Source organism: Pseudorca crassidens, chromosome 19 (genome assembly GCF_039906515.1).
Source record: "Pseudorca crassidens isolate mPseCra1 chromosome 19, mPseCra1.hap1, whole genome shotgun sequence".
Taxonomy (NCBI): Eukaryota; Metazoa; Chordata; class Mammalia; order Artiodactyla; family Delphinidae; genus Pseudorca; species Pseudorca crassidens.
In genome coordinates, this window is record NC_090314.1 from 57,078,392 (window position 1) to 57,094,830 (window position 16,439).

General features: G+C 48.5%; 1 protein-coding gene and 1 long non-coding RNA gene across 4 annotated transcripts in view; one reads left to right on the forward strand and one right to left on the reverse strand.

Moving 5' to 3' along the window:
• The window catches only part of UNK (unk zinc finger), a 33,973-nt gene that overhangs the window by 9,872 nt on the left and 7,662 nt on the right, over positions 1 to 16,439 (reverse strand). For all 3 annotated transcript variants that reach the window (XM_067714553.1, XM_067714551.1, XM_067714552.1), the window contains 6 exons: positions 4,333 to 4,542; positions 3,128 to 3,304; positions 2,857 to 2,987; positions 2,150 to 2,285; positions 1,484 to 1,601; positions 283 to 367 (listed from right to left, as the gene is read on the reverse strand). In XM_067714553.1, coding sequence (XP_067570654.1) covers positions 283 to 367; positions 1,484 to 1,601; positions 2,150 to 2,285; positions 2,857 to 2,987; positions 3,128 to 3,304; positions 4,333 to 4,542 — 857 coding nt within the window. The remainder of the gene's footprint in view (positions 1 to 282; positions 368 to 1,483; positions 1,602 to 2,149; positions 2,286 to 2,856; positions 2,988 to 3,127; positions 3,305 to 4,332; positions 4,543 to 16,439) is intronic.
• LOC137211853 (uncharacterized) lies at positions 59 to 14,712 on the forward strand. Its single transcript, XR_010937240.1, has 3 exons — positions 59 to 145; positions 826 to 986; positions 8,269 to 14,712. It is a non-coding gene; the product is annotated as an uncharacterized lncRNA (long non-coding RNA).

Sequence of the window (16,439 nt, forward strand, 5' to 3'; positions counted from 1 at the left end):
GCACGGGGTGGCTGCTGGGATTTGCCTAGTTGGCTCGGGGAGGGTGCCTCACCCTGCCTGGGCCTGTGAGTGTGCAACCAGGGGCACAGTCCCTGCTGTCTCACGGCCTTGGAAGCTCCAGGGTTTTGAGACCAGTTCCAGAGAGGTGGGGCGGGGGGGTGGGGGAATGGAACTTCCAGGGGGGACAGGGGCCCACTGCTGGCTAACACTGAACTTAGGGGGAGGGGGGACGGAAGGGGAGGGTGGAGAGGGCACTGCCCCAGGGCAATGGGAACAGCATACGGTCTACGTGGGCGAAGGCGCAGAAGGGTCCTCGGGGACAGCTGCCCGACTGCTGCATGTCGTTGCACTTGGTAGATTTATAGATCTGGAGGGCAGAGCAGAACAGAGGTGGGTCAGGCTTGGGCAGAGAGAGAAAGGCAGCCAGGGGTGCCTTCAGCATGGCTGGGTTAGCTTAGAAATCTCTCCTTTCTCCTCCCCACCCGATGCCGCTTCCTTAAGTCTCTCCCTGCCAACTGCTTACTCAAGCCAGAGTGAGCAGACACTGCCGCCCGCATGCCAGGGACCACCCCCCTCCTGTGGTCACAGGCCTAACCAGCCCTGACCCAGCTCTCACAAAGGGATCTTCTCCATGCTACTCTCAACTCATGATCTTGGCCAGGGCTGTGACCTTCCAATGTAACTCTGGGCATTAAGGGAGCCAAGTTCACAGGCAACACCCATCCACCCTGGAGCACTCTGGGTTGGGATCTACGCTGGGCCTAACTTTCTACCCTGCTGTCTGTAGCCCACATCACATAGTTTCCGTCCGTGTGTCTATCTCAGGGTGTCCTGACCTCCATAGAACCAAGGGAAGGGACAGCACATGCCTCTACATACCGTATGTGAGACTGTGGCACTGACAGAGCCCAGGCCACACCGTGGGGCTAGGGGCTGCACCAGGGAAGCTGCTGGTACCCTAGGCCCTCATATGGTACAGGACAACGGTAAGGGGATTTCTTACATACCGTATGTGAGACTGTGGCACTGACAGAGCCCAGGCCACACCGTGGGGCTAGGGGCTGCACCAGGGAAGCTGCTGGTACCCTAGGCCCTCATGTGGTACAGGACAACGGTAAGGGGATTTCTTATTTTTTAAATCTTGGTGCTACGTTAAGTACCACAAGTGGTGCAAAGCCCAGAACGGCCAAGTCACCATGCCCAGTGCGTGCTCTCCCTATGAGGGGGGCTTGGGGAAACAAAACCGGGGGCCAAGGGCTGCTCGGTGAGTGTGGAAAGCTGCCGAATCAGGGTGTGGGGCTCCTTTACGTACTGCCCGGGGGGAGCCTGTGGCTACAGACCCCTCCCAGGATGGTGTCAGGATGGATTCTGCCAGCATCGGCCCGGACCCTCCTTTCCTTCCTCCTTGCTTTCCAAAGAGGATATGTTAAGCTACCCCCAACCCTCGAAGGGCCGCAGCTCGGGCGCCAGCTCCAAGGCCCACCTCTGGGTGGAACTGCTGCTCCGTGCGGGTGTGGCAGTACTGGCAGGAGTCTCCGTTCTCACACTTGCCAGGGTCACCCCACTCGTCCCCGTGTTTTACGTTCGGACATGGAGATGACCTGGTTAAATAAGAGGGTGGGGTCAGATGGACGCAGAGCGGATCTGGGGGAGCCAATGAGATCGCTGCTGTTCAGGACCCCTCTCTGGTCTCCCGGCTTTGCACAGCCAGGCTCAGAAGTAGGAAACATCAGCGGCAGAGTGAGGGCCTTACTGGGGCCAGAAGCCTGGCTTTGCTTCTCTGGCCCAACCTGGCTGCATCACCAAGAAGGACACTGTTTTGCTCGCTTTAGCCAAGTCCTCCCCCCGAGCACTGTGCAGCCCAAGGAGAGCCAGGCTACAACCACACCACAGCTGGGCCCTGGCAAACGCCCCTCAGGATCCGAACTAGAGGGGCTTCTAACCCAAGATCCTCATTTCATGCCAAAGGAGGATCCAGGAAGGCCCCCTATCGTTCAGCTATCCTGACCATTGTCTCCCCTCGTACCTGGGTGCTGTGATTCTGTGATCCCCGGGCTGGCCTCCCTGAGAGCACAGTGCAAGCAGCCCCTGCAGTGATCCCTTCCCTGCCACCCTCCCTCCCACGGCTGGCCTGCTTGGGCCAAAGGACCTGTATTTGTGTTTCCGGGGACTCCGCCGCCGGTCCTTGCTGTTGTGGTAGTAGGGACAGGCATAACCCTGGCGGCACAGCCGTGGGGGCTTCTTGCACGGCTCCGTCTTATAGTTCCCCAGCACATAAGCGGTCTCTGCACAGGGGGCCAGAGGCAGGGGTCAGGTGGATGAGGCAGGGGCGGGGTGCGGGGAGGGGAAGGAGAAGCCACTAGGAAGGAGTCTAGGAGCTGAGGCTTTTGTGAGAGGTATGAGCAGGGCCACCTCCTCGTGGGCCAATGCCAAGACTGAGACCCGGGAGAGAGGTAAGGAGGATGCCGCCGTCCCTCACTGGAGATACTCACAGCTCAGAGTTAAAAGGGCGTCCGCAGGAGGGTTGAGAATACACCTATGTGTACTCATATACGTGTACGACTGTGTATGTGTGAAAGCCTCCTGACGGAATTTAGGGAGCACCTGGGGTGACGGGAGCAGGGCAAGGTGTGTCTGGGGAGACTCCCCCAGAAGTGCCACCGGATGCCAGGGCTGCAGTTGGCGGGATGTGAGGTGGGATGAGGGGGCAAGTGCCTCCCAGCAGAGGCGGTGGCTTGGGCTGGAGAAGGCAACAGGTGGTGGTGAGCCATGTCCTCAGAGCAGCCATGGGGAGGAGAGGGGGGAGGACAGACAGCTGGTGGGAGGGGGCATGGCCATTTGTGTGGCCACCTTTACCTTGCCACCGAGGCTCCTCACTGAGGATTTTTTCTATCATAGCGTGGCTTGCGGCCCCAGCCGACTGGCCCTCTATGCTGCCCTCTACTGTGGTCTGGCCGTTCTGCAAGGCCTCCATTGCCTGGAGCTCCCTGGGAAGAGAGGAGAGGACAGAGAGAGCGGGGAGAGGGCATGAGGAGGAAGGAACCAGAGTGCCAGCCCTGCACTCCGTCGGTGGTACTCACCGCGTCTGCAGCCAGGCCCCCACCCCGGCCCTCAGCCATCAGCCCACCTGATGTCGTAGACAGGGGAGCGGAGGTCATGGGGCCCATGAGCAAAAGCGCAGTGCAGGCCGTTTTTGGTGCAGTTGCCTTTTGAGTCTGTCTCGTGGATGCAGATTCCAGTCTTATAGTAGCGCAGGTGGTACCTGCGCTCAGTGTCCCCTGTGGTCCTGTGCAGGAATGGGCACCTGAAACACAGCAGCAGGGGTGGGGGTCACTCACCTTCGCCCCCTGCAGCCTGGGCTACCAGCCGTGCCCTTCCCTGCCCGTTGAAGGCTTTCTCATGACCCAGTGGGTGTACTGATGGTGGGTCAAAGAGGCAAGCAAGTGACGAGTCCTGCTGAGGTAACAGAGCCACCCTCCCACTGCCGGTGGGTGCTGTAGCCCAAAGTGGGCCCTGAAAGGCCTGGCATTCCCACTTCAGCTTCTCAAAGACTACTCAGCCAGTGCCCTGGGCTGTCCTGAAGAGAAGCTCCAGAGGGGGGCACTCTTGGGAGAACAAACACTGCCTAGGTCAGGGGTCTTCAGAGAAGCAAACACCCTCGGGCCCTGGGTGCTTCATGAAGCTGGGGGGGAGGGGTGAGCAAGCCTTTGACCCCTGGGAGAAATGGAAGAGCTGGTGTCGGGTGGTTCAGTGAGGTGCACCCACAGAACACCCTGCAGTGCCTCCGTCACCACCTCCGCACGGCTGAGACACTTGTTAGGCAGGGTCAGTAAGTGCTCCCTCAGTGACGTTCCCAGGTTTGCCACCTCATGTTTGTCATGTGTTATGCCCTGTCTCTTCACAGAGCTTTGTGGCAAAATATTTAGGGTCAGCAAAAAGGGAACTAGAGAGGCTGTATGTCACTAAACAGCCAGCCTTGGTGGGAACTGCATGGGATGGAGTGGGTAGTACGGGCTGGGGAGAGGGTCCTTGTGACCTGCAAGGGACCAGACAAGAAGGCCCAGGAAGCCACTTTGGTTCAGATGTGGCCCTTAGGCTTAGCAGAAGAAAGGCCTGTGTAGGGCTTCCCAAAAGTAGGGAAAGGAGAAGGGGTCTCCCCCAGATGATGGCGGGGTCTGAACCCAGGTCCAAACCATAGGACGGTGGGCCAGGCTGCAGCAGGTCCCCAAAGGCAGGCTCTGGCTGGCTTCTTGGACTCTGACTGGACTATTGTGAGGGCATCTGATCCAGGAGGCAGGGGGCTCCTCTGAGGGCAGGCTGGGCAGCACTCACTCGTCGCCCTCCGGGCAGAGGCCTGTGGCCTCGTCGTACTTGGTGCAGTAGACGTCGGGGCTGTAGTTGAAGGTGCCGTCCCGACGGCGGATGGACCGGCGGCGTCGCTGGTTCACGAAATGCCAGTGGAAGCAGGTGTAGGGCCGATGCTGAGTACATTTGTGTTGCACAAAGAGCGGGCACTGCTCAGTGCGGAATTCCTTCAGGTACCTGCAGGGAGAGCCCCGAGTAGGGTGGGCCAGGAGCGGAGAGGTAAGTCCCTTGTTTCCCAGCAAGAAGTTGGCCACCAAGTCCCCCAAGGGCCCTACTCTGGGGGGACTAGTTCAACTGAGACACCAGAAAAGACCCAGAGCTAAGGCAGGCCCTCAGTATCAGGATCCTTCCTAATACGCGGGTCCCCAGCAGCCTGAAGGGCAGGAACCATAGACCACAAGGGCCCTCAGTGGTCAGCTGCCTCTGCCATGGTGACCAGAGGAGCGCTTCGTCAGTGGTTTGTTCTCTGAGCGCTCCCCGAGGTTTCCCAGGCCAAACCACTGATCACAGGGAAAAGGCTGCACACCAGAGCTCGAGGAGCCTCTCCTAAACTTCCTGCAAGGGTCTCTGCTGCCCAATCTGCCTGCCAGTTCCTGGAGGCCTCACTTGTCTCAGGAGCAGGGCTGGGGCACAAGGCCAAGGGCCAGGACGGCTGCTGCTCTAGAGCTGAGAGCCCAGGTCACAAGGTGTCCTTCCGGACCACTGACACAGGTCATCACTGTCCTGTCCGCTGACCTCCTTCCAGAGACACTTCCTAGCATTACCCAAGTCTGTTTGTGAAGCTCATGTTGGAAGCATCTGAAGAGACTCCCTCTCAGCCTTGCCTCCCACAACAGTCTTGCAAATGAGTACCTGCAGCAGCTGAGGTATTCTATCTCTGTCCTAACCTGGGGGTGGGGGCTCTGTCTGTCCTCCCAGCCTCCTCCCAACCTGCATCTCTCTCCTTTGCTCTGCATCTAAAAACCAAGACAGGGCTTCCCTTGGTGGCGCAGTGGTTGGGAGTCCCCCTGCCAATGCAGGGGATGTGGGTTCGTGCCCCTGTCTGGGAAGATCCCACATGCTGCGGAGCGGCTGGGCCCATGAGCCATGGCTGCTGAGCCTGTGCGTCCGGAGCTTGTGCTCCGCAACAGGAGAAGCCACAACAGTGAGAGGCCCGCGTACCGCAAAAAAAAAAAAAAAAGACGACCCGAAGCTCCTCCCCCCACACCACCCAGTGGAAGGCCTGACCCACTTAACCCCCTTACAGAACCAAACCACCCATCCGTGTTTTCATTCACTTTGTGTCCAGGTGGAGGGTTTCTTAGATTTACCGCCACTGCCCCCCCACCCCCCGACACACACACACAGACACACGGTGAGCACAAGCAGGCAGCCCAGTTCTCTATATTCATTCCTTCAAGCCCTAGCAATGAAGGCAACAAATGGCTTGATAGAAGGCATTTGATGCCAGTGAGGAGGATGGTTCTAGAAGGCACAGAAGGTTGTGTGCAGAAGGGAGGGTGAAGAGAGCAGCCACCTGGCACTGGAATGCCTGGGAAACAGGCGAGAGGGTCCAGCCCATGTCTTTGGCTCATGCCAGGCTATGCAGGGCCTTATCAGTCTGGGCATATGGAAGGTGTGGGGACAGGTAGGTCCAGGGCTGAGACTTTCCAGACAGGTTTTCTTTAGCGCTAATGAGAGTGCTGTAAAACCTCCCAGACAAGGGGAATTGCCTGGCGGTCCAGTGGTTAGGACTCCGTGCTTTCATTGCCAAGGGCCCGGGTTCAATCCCTGGTCGGGGAACTAAGATCCCACAAGCCATGTGGCGTGGCCAAAAAACCCCAAATCCTCCCAGCCCTGAAGTGTGGAGAAGTGTCCAGGCGTGTGTACTGGGCAGGGGGAAGCTGGAGCTGGGTGCTCCCTAAAGAACACAGATGGGGGGTTAAGGGGCAGTGAAGCTCCCAAACAGCATCCTATTCGTTCAGCACCTATTTACTGAGCACCTACTAGGTGCAGGCATGGTGGTGAGCGCTGAGGACACTGACGTAGCAGGTCCTTACCCTTAGGAAGCCCATATTTTCATGGGAGACACACCAGTAACAGGTGGAATCAATCAACTGTGGAAAAGGTTATGAGGAAGGTTTGCAGAGGGCTCTTTGGGAACCCAGAGGAAGGATCCTTGACCCAGGCTGGCACAGAGGAAGGGGAAAGGGAAGGAGAGGTACTTGTGGGTGAAGAATGTGAGAAGGGTGTTTTAGGCAAAGGGAACGGCACGAGCTTAGCAACAGTATGCCTAAGTCAAAGAGCTCCAAGCGCCTTTGTGGAATGTGAGTGGGGTAGAACTGGAAAAGGGAAATGAGGATGAGGTGAGGTGTGGGAGGAGCCACATTTCAGGGATATCATCTCCAGGCTGCAGATATATTCTGAGACACTGGGTTGAAACCTGGAAGGCTCCGTAGAGCCTCTCACAGCCCCTCTGACGTTGGAACGTAAGGTCTTCCTGTCTCCCTCTCTGTCTGGTTATAGACAGAAATCTGCCCTGCATACTGTACACAGGTACAGCATGTGGCGGTATCAAACCCTGGCACTGAGTTGGGACACCAACCCCCCGAACTGCTAGACTGATCTCTCCTGCGCAGCACATACGCTACCTGACTCCTGACCCACAGGAGACTAATTCAGGAGGTAACAGGTAGGAAATGGGAGCGGATGAAGCTGATCCCAGGGCCAGGGAAGAATGAGAAGTATTGATAGTTAGGACTGACAGACTAAATACAGGACATCCAGTTAAACTGGAATATCAGATACATCAAATATTTTGTGGGACATGCTTATACTAAAAAATTATCCATTATCTGAAATTTCAATCTAACTGGCATCCTCTTTTTTTTTTTAAAGCACAGCTTGGGTTTCTTCTTTTATTTATTTGGCTGCGCTGGGTCCTAGTTGCAGCACACGGGATCTTCATTGCCACGTGCAGGATCTTTAGTTGAGGCATGCGTGTGGGATCTAGTTCCCTGACCAGGAACTGAACCCAGGCCCCCTGCATTGGGAGCACGGAGTCTTAACCACTGGACCACCAAGGAAGTCCCTGGCATCCTCTATTTTTGTTTGCTAAATCTAGCAACCCTAAGAGTGGCATCTGCCTGCTTAGTAATCAATGCCTCAGTAAAAACCCAGGGAGGCAGTCCAGAGAAGTGACTGTGGACACAGTCTGTCCTCTCGGAGAGAGTTCCTGGCAAGCCTGCTTCTCTGGGGCAGCCATGTCCACAGTGTTACCTACAGATGCTACGGCTCCAAAGGGCTCCAGCTGGCAGAGGTGTCACAGAGGAAAGACATGGAGGCAACAAATTACCTCATTCTAAGCCTCTTCATCTCCATTCCCACCACCATGGGTCAGGCACTTGGTACCTCTTAATAAACCGGTCTCCTTGTATCCGGCCTCTCCCCTGTCCAGTTTATGTTGCACAGTACTCATCATTCTTCCCAGAACCCAAATGTAATTTTCACTTTCTTAAAAGCCTTTAGCTTCCACGAGTAGCCACTGATAAAGACCAAGTATGCGGCCTGGCATTTCAAGCCCTACACATCCGGTCCAATGAACGCTTCCAGCCTCATTTCTCTTGAATCCAGTAACACTGGAGTCCTTGGTGTCTTGCAAAGAGATCTTTAACTTCCCTGCCTTTCCTCATGTCCCCTTCCTCACCTGTAGAAATCTTTCAAGGCTGAATTCAATGGTAATTAATCTTCTGATGCCATCACTTCCATGAAGTTTTCCTTGACCTCTACCTATCCTCCCCCTCCTGCCCTTGTCTCCAGCTAAGTTATCATCTCTAAGCTTTTACAGCACTTTCTCTGGACATTTCTTATAGTCCTTATCCTGCACTGCATATTAATAATGTGTATGTTTTCCTCTATTACTAGATTATAAAGTCCTTGGCAGCAAGCATGTAATAACCCAATACAGTGACAGTTTGCTGAATGAATGTAACAAGAAGTCACACAAGAGGCAAAGTCTACAAAGGTATCAACAATTTTATGATGCCGCGCACAGGCAGACATTGAGAGCTGGAAGCTTAATCCTATTCCCTGGTGAAAAACACTACAGTGCAGGAAATTTGTAACTCTGCAGACAGGGCGGACTGTCCTGCAGAAAAGCCTCTCACGAGAGAAGGGGCCAAATGACTGAGTCTAGGCCAGCAGAATACCCACTTTCAACCAACAATAATCAATGAGAGAAATGTCTAACCTTCTGCTTAAGCCATTAACAGAACTGCGCCATCCTCCACCTGGGAACCAAAATGTTTAGTCAGAACTTCCCACTCTCCCTGTCCCCCTCTAACCCTGTGCTAACCAGCAACGCACTGCCCAGACAGCAAGGAGAAACGCACTTAGCAATCACTCTTTTCTACTTTCATGGATTGAAATGAAACAAATTTCAGTGGAAATGAACAACTGTCTCCATTAAGCTCCAACAGATCTTTCCATTTTAAAGGTTTGAAAGCATAAGATCTAAGAAAATAGGCTGAAACTTACTCGTTCCAATTCAACCAGCTCTCAGGAAAACCAAGAAGTCCTGGAATCCCTGGTTAGGAGAGAAGACTCGCCAACCACCCCTGCCCCACTCCAAGATCTGGGGGGCGCACAGGGCCACAGAGCTCAATTCTTCACACTTCCATCTCCCAGGAATACCCGCACTCAAGGATAAAAGACAATAAATGTGGACTAGCTTCAAATTGCAAGGCCTCAGTGACCTACTGTGGCCAGGATGAGTCAAGAAACCACTCAGGCCCTGAATCAGTAAGAGTTGATGGAAAAAGCCACATCTTCGTCCTTCCCAGGAGGATCAACGAAGGTTGGAGGAACACTGAGGTTGCTCAGAGTCTCACCTTGACTAAGGAGCAGCACCTGCATTTGTCCCAACAGGGGCTGACTTTCAAAGTTATCTTTCACTCCTTTTTAGGACATCATATTAATTATCCTATTAATGGTTTATCTGTAAATGTAAAGGATCATTGTGCAAGTAACATGCCCACTTACAAAAAGTTTTTAAATGTAGAAAAGGGGGGACTTCCCTGGTGGCGCAGTGGTTGAGAATCTGCCTGCCAACGCAGGGGACACGGGTTCAAGTCCTGGTTCGGGAAGATCCCACATGCCGCAAAGCAACTAAGCCTGTGAGCCACAACTACTGGGCCTGTGCTCTAGAGCCCACGAGCCACAACTACTGAGCCCGCGCACCTAGAGCCGGTGCTCCAAAACAAAAGAAGCCACCGCAATGAGAAGCCCGCGCACCGGGACGAAGAGTAGCCCCCGCTCACTGCAACTAGAGAAAGCCCGCGCGCAGAAATAAAGACCCAATGCAGCCAAACAAAAATAAATTTAAAAAAATATATATATTTTTAAAAAAGGACGAAATCACCCTTAATCCCACCACGAATAATGCTAGACTTTTGGTTAATTTTCTCCCAGTACTTTTACACAAATATAATCATAATGTATCATATTACTGAACTGCTTTATAAAACTAATACCTTTCCCTAAAAACTTTTAAAATCAAATACATGCAAACATTTTTTAAAAAATCAAATGATACTTTCAATATTTACTGGATTATCTTTACTTTCCAAAATTCTAAAACAGCAAAATTCAGGCTACTTGAAATCAAAATTCAATCACTTGCCCCATTAAACCAACAGTGATAACATAAGGAATTAACAATATATGCAGTAAATTACATCACTTTTTCTTTTTCTAAGACTTTTTTGATGTGGACCATATTTAAAGTCTTTATTGAATTTGTTACAATGTTGCTTCTGTTCTGTTTTAGTTTTTTGGCCGCAAGCGGCATGTGGGATCTTAGCTCCCTAACCAGGGATTGACCAGGGATCGAACCCGCACCCCCTGCATTGAAAGGTGAAGTCTTAACCACTGGACCGCCAGGGAAGTCCCTACATCACTCTTAAGGTGTTAAATCAAGTGCTAACTGCTACCAGCTCAATTTCCAGCTAAACTTTATTTTTGGGGCTGTACGCTCAGCTTGCGGGATCTTAGTCCTCTGAGGACCAGGAATGGAACCCACGCCCTTGGCAGCGAAAACACAGAGTCCTATTAACCGCAGGGAATTCCCTCCAGCTGAACTTTAAATCCTATTCTAAATTGTCTCACTTAATAGCTTTATCTGTTTGGGTGTTTCACTCTCCTCTGGGTAGGAGGGTGAGCAGAATTTGAATAAACTGAATAAACAGAAAAGTATTAGAGATGACTGTTAGAAAAACTACATAAATTTATTTTTTTAATTATTTATATTTATTTTTGGCTGCATTGGGTCTTCGTTGCTGCGCGCGGGCTTTCTCTAGTTGCGGGGAGCCGAGGCTACTCTTCATCGCGGAGCACAGGCACTAGATGCACGGGCTTCAGTAGTTGTGGAGCACAGGCTCCGTAGTTGTGGCTCGCGGGCTCTAGAGTGCACGCTCGGTAGTTGTGGCTTGCGGGCTTAGTTGCTCCTCAGCATGTGGGATCTTCCCAGACCAGGGATTGAACCTGTGTCCCCCGCACTGGCAGGTGGATTCTTAACCACTGCGCCACCAGGGAAGTCCTTTTTCAGTTTTTTTCCAAGATTTTTTTTTTTTTTTTTGACATGGACCAATTTAAGTCTTTATTGAATTTGTTACAGTATTGCTTCTGTTTTCTGTTTCGGTTCTTTGGCCGCAATGCATGTGGGATCTTAGCTCCCTGGCCAGGGACTGACCCCGCACCCCGTGTTGGAAGGCGAAGTCTTAACCACTGGACCGCCAGGGAAGTCCCAAAACCACGTAAATTTAGAGGCAATGGGGAGGACGCAGCTGACGTTTTAATCCATATCTATCTAGTTCCCCCCTGCTTCTAGAATCGTGCTTAGCATGGCCTCACTCTGACTCTACCTCCCCTGCTGCCACTGACCTGCTCCTCTCACCAACAGCAAGCTAAACTCTACAGCAGGGTCAGCAAACCTTTTTCTGTAAAGGACCATAGAGTAAGTATTTCAGACTTTGAGGGCTAAAAGGCCAAACTGAGGATATTACGTACGTACTTACGTAACAAGAGAAAAAACAAATTTCCACAGATTTTTTATTGGTGAAAATAATAATTGGCTATAATTTTTGGTAACACAGGTCTACTAATAAGAATGGACTTAGGGTGGCAGGAATAACATTTGCAAAGTTGGGGGTCCCTTTCACCAAAATTGGTTACGAATGTTCATCTGTTGATTCTGTAATAAGATTTTACTTATTTCACCTTTGAAGATGTCTTTTCACATACATAGGTACTGACAAATGCTGTTATCATTCTACAAGCATGATTTTAATTGAGTATATTGCTCTTAGAATACATTTATAGAATTCTACTAGTGTCTTGATACTTTTTTAAATATCTTTATTGGAGTATAATTGCTTTACAATGTTGTGTTAGCTTCTGTTGTATAACAGTGAATCAGCTGTAAGTATACATATATCCCCCCATATGATGCTTTTCTTTTAACTACTTCCAATTGAAGGTTTGGCATGAACTCATTTGCAAAGGTACATGGATTTTGAAATATGGAAATTTCCTTTGTATTCCTATCAAGATGCAAAATCACTGCTCAAACTATAATTTGTGTTCAGAAATCATATCCATGGTAGGGACTTCCCTGGTGGTCCAGTGGTTAAGAATCTGCCTTCCAGTGCAGGTACGCAGGTTCGATCCCTGGTCGGGGAACTAAGATCCCACATGCTGTGTGGCACTGAGCCTGCGCGCCACAACTAAGACCCGATGCATCAATCAATGAATGAATGAAATCACATCCATGGTAAATTTGTGTAGGGATAGAGAGCTCACCTTTGTTTTAACTTCTGGCAGCAGAGGAAGTGTGTAAGGTAGTTTGACATGACATGTTTCAAACGTTAGTTGTCAAAATGACTTTACTGCAACATAAGGTTTGCGTATAAGTGATGTTTTGTCTTGTAATTTTAGGGTGAATTCATTAAGAAACATTATCAAGCCTGCAGTAAAAGCTAACTTCCAAAGCCATTCAGCATTCGGTAATAGTGGTTGAGAACGATTCTTCTTTCAGAAAAATTTCAATCTCAGCCCTGAACTCAAAAAATTACAAGAAAACTTCACCACTGCTAAGCTATCTAGTTGTGTAGTAGGGCATGCCAGAATATTCAGCTTTTATTTTTGATAAAAATTCATGGAATTGAGGATTGTTAAGTCCACAAGAGGGAGTGAAGCTCATCACTGATCCTAGCAGTTCAAGAACTCATGACAGATTCGAATACTTTCCAGAGTCCCTGCTGATGAATACAATGAATAACCACAGGCTTTAAACACCTTATGTTTTCATAAGCTTTGTAAATTTGTCCAATTAAATCTTTTTCTGCTCCACACATATTCCTACCATCATCAGTTGTAACAGATATCAGCAGATTATACTTCAGGCCGTAGTGAATTAAGTGTTTTCTTAATGTTTTTGAAAAGAAAATATCCTCAGCTGTAGTTGTTTTAAGTAGACTATTCATAGAAGCTACTTCTTCAGTCACTTCATACGCGGCACTGACTTCATGAATAAAACAGTAGCTTCTGTTGACACATCAAGAGCCAAGAAAAACCACACAAAATCATTTGCCTTGTTTTCTAATTGACCACTGATGTTTTTCCCATTGACCTCAACATTTTGAGAAATTGTTCTTGCTGAAAGGCTAATGCTCTTAAACAAGTTTGTTTTCTCTGGACATGTTTCTTCAGCTTCTTCCCTCAAACATAATTTAATTAATTCTCTATCCGTAAATGGCTTTCCTTGCTTAGCTAACACATGAGCCACTCAGAAACTTACTTCAGTTATAGCCTCGTTTTCATTTTTGTGAAGAAATTCTGCTGTAATGAAACAGTCTCTTTAGAATTTTCTGATTTTTCTGACCGTTGCCTTCCTATGAGTTGGGAATATTGTGACAACTACATAGTCTGGTAATGTTAATGGATTCTTTCAGCACAGCTTTTTAATTACAGATAGCTTTGCCAACTAATTCAGTGACAAGAAAATCCACACTCCCGTGCCCTAAAAACACGACATTCCATTCTTCTCTTCTCGTTTTGACGTGATACTTAGGCACTGGTAATAAAGAATAAATAAAACGTTGTGGTATGCTAACACACATGGCGCCGGAAACACTGTCAAGTTGTAACTGTGTCACCATGATTTGTAGCGCACTGAAGAGCAATGCAGAGCAACAGTCTGGTCTCCATCAGAACTACTGAACTCTGTGGTTAAACTGCAAAAGCAGCCATAGACAATATCTAAACCAATGAGCGTGGCTTCCAATAAAGCTGTATTTATGGATGCTGAAAATTAAATTTCTTTTTTTTTTTTTTGGGCCACACGGCATGTGGGATCTTAATTCCCCAACCAGGGATCGAACCCACACTTCCTGCATTTGAAGCACAGAGCCTTAACCACCGGACTGCCAGGGAAGTCCCGAAAATTAAATTTCATATAATTTTCATGTGCCATGAAATATTCTTTTTCAACCATTAAAAATGCAAAAACTATTCTTAGTCCACGGGCCATACAAAAGCAGGTAGCAGGCTAGATGTGTCGTATGAGCCATAGTTTATTGACCTCTGCTCCACACACCATAGCCTCCCCTCATTTTTGACCTCCATACTTTCAATCATGTTGCTCCTGTGTCTGGATCGCCCTTCTGGCTTCTCTCTGCATAAGAGTTTCCTGCCCTGCCAGTGGTATTAATTGCCCTCTCTTCCATGTTTCCACCATACTGTGTGAATACAGCAGGTATGGCCCCACCACAGTTGATTTCAACTGCTTTGTATACAGCCAGGTCTATTCATCTTTGTACCCCTGCACAAAGCCAGCTTGTAGCAGGTGTTCAGGACATGTTTGTCCAAGAAAAAGCAAAAGTGTTAAAGCAACCCAAGTGGTACAAGCCTGGTCCACAGCAGCTATGCACTAACCCAGCAAAACACAGACAAGCAACTTAGATGCTTCTCCTGGCAATTAAGAAATCAGTAACTGCTCTAGCTACTTTGCCCACAAAGTCTGCACAGCCTTGTTCCTCACCCTCAACACTAAATTTAAGATCTTCAGCTTCACATGCAGACTAGAAAAGCAACCAGTGGGATGGCTCACTCTGTAATTGCTGCTGAGAATGTGCAGAGATAAACAGAGATGTATTAAATTCCTTTTTCTGTTTCCTCAAACAACTAAAAGGTATTATGATGACTATTTGGCAAAAGCTGGGTACAAACTAGAGATATATTAAGTGAAAGAAAAAAAAATATATATATAACTGGACAATTAGGTAAACTATATGCAGAAAGAAAAACTGGAAAGAAAACTACACCCAGTATTATTGATTTTAGTGGTTATCGTGGCTTTTCCAAAATTAAATGAAAGATATATGATGCTAATAAGTCAGAAGAGTTCTTTTAAGTTAAAAGTGAACTGTAGTAAATCTTTTTGTAAAACAAATGACTATTAGAATGTCATCCTGCTTATGATTTGTAAAGTCTGATTGGATACGTATGTAAAATGGTCAGATTTGAATAAAAAGGCACATAGGCAAGACAATGATGGCCTCTGGAGAAGCAACAGGAAGAGATGGTGTGTGCTCGGGACTTGATCCCAATGTGCACAGTGAACAGCAATCTGTGAGCCCAACAAAAAGGGGGCAACAGACAGAGCTGACAGTAGAAACCCACCCCTGACACCTCGCAGACTGAAGGTCATGGCTCTGCTCCTGGGGAGCCAGCTGCTCTCCTGGCTAGTCAGTGGTCACTGCTCACGAGACTCACACAGGAGTAGCAGAGATCTGGCAACGTGACAGATGTACCCATATCCCTAATAAGCCACCGCTGTTCATCTTTATTACAGCTAGTCTTATTAAATCCGAATTTCATCTATTTCAAGCAATAATCAAGCTTTATCACGGAAACAGAATCTTAAAATGCGAGAAATGGTCCTGTTCTTAAATATTGCTTAATGAAATCTAGCCACAATGTGATAGGATTCTGAAACTAGCAAAGGAAAGAAAAAACAAAACAAAAAACCCAAAAAAATTCCAGTCACTGTCGAAGACAACACTGTGGTGTCCAAAGGCTCAAATGACACTTATTTATAATCTGTTTTCCATATTTATATTAACCCTACTGGCTACTTTATTTTCCCCATACATAACTCCTATAAAGAAATTTAGTCACAGAGCTCATAGTTCATGACTTACCAAAGATTCTTCATTTTTAAGTTTGAGAATAAAATCTTTTTTAACTTCAAGGAGAATATTGTAAGAGCAGATAAGCAGTAGATTAAGAATCCTAAATTACTTATCCAAGTGTGTGTGTGTGTGTGTGTGTGTGTGTGTGTGTATGTAAAAATAAATATTTCTTACAATTTGCTGAAAAACCTTTCCTCATTTTTGAAGAGCTTTAGGTAAACTATTAGTTCTGGATTCAATGTTTGTAAGGATATACATACACATTCTGTTTTGACACCAAACATAACCCAGAAACCATACAACTTTATGACAATAACCACACCAGTAAGAGTTACAAAAAAAAAATGGCTTTTTAAAAAAACGCTAAATAAAGCTAAAATTAGTTATTGGTAAATATTTGGACAATTATTTGTCCAAATCTTTATTTAAGATAAGATAACGTGGGCTTCCCCGGAGGGGCAGTGGTTGAGAGTCCACCTGCCGATGCAGGGGACGCGGGTTCATGCCCCGGTCCGGGAAGATCCCACATGCCGCGGAGCGGCTGGGCCCGTGAGCCATGGCCGCTGAGCCTGTGCGTCTGGAGCCTGTGCTCCGCAACGGAGAGGCCACATCGGTGAGAGGCCCACTTACCGCAAAAAAAAAAAAAAAAAAAAAAAGATAAATAAGATAACGTGCTATCTTCTGAAGTGATCCTGGTTTAGAACACTCTCTCTGGCAGAAAAAGCAAGCCCAGATAGTATTATTCAGGCAAACAAAATAAGCATCTAGTGAATTTCTGCATGTGTCTAAATCTTTAAGACAGGCTTTAATCCTATAACCGGGTTTTAGCCAAAGACCTTGGGGCCA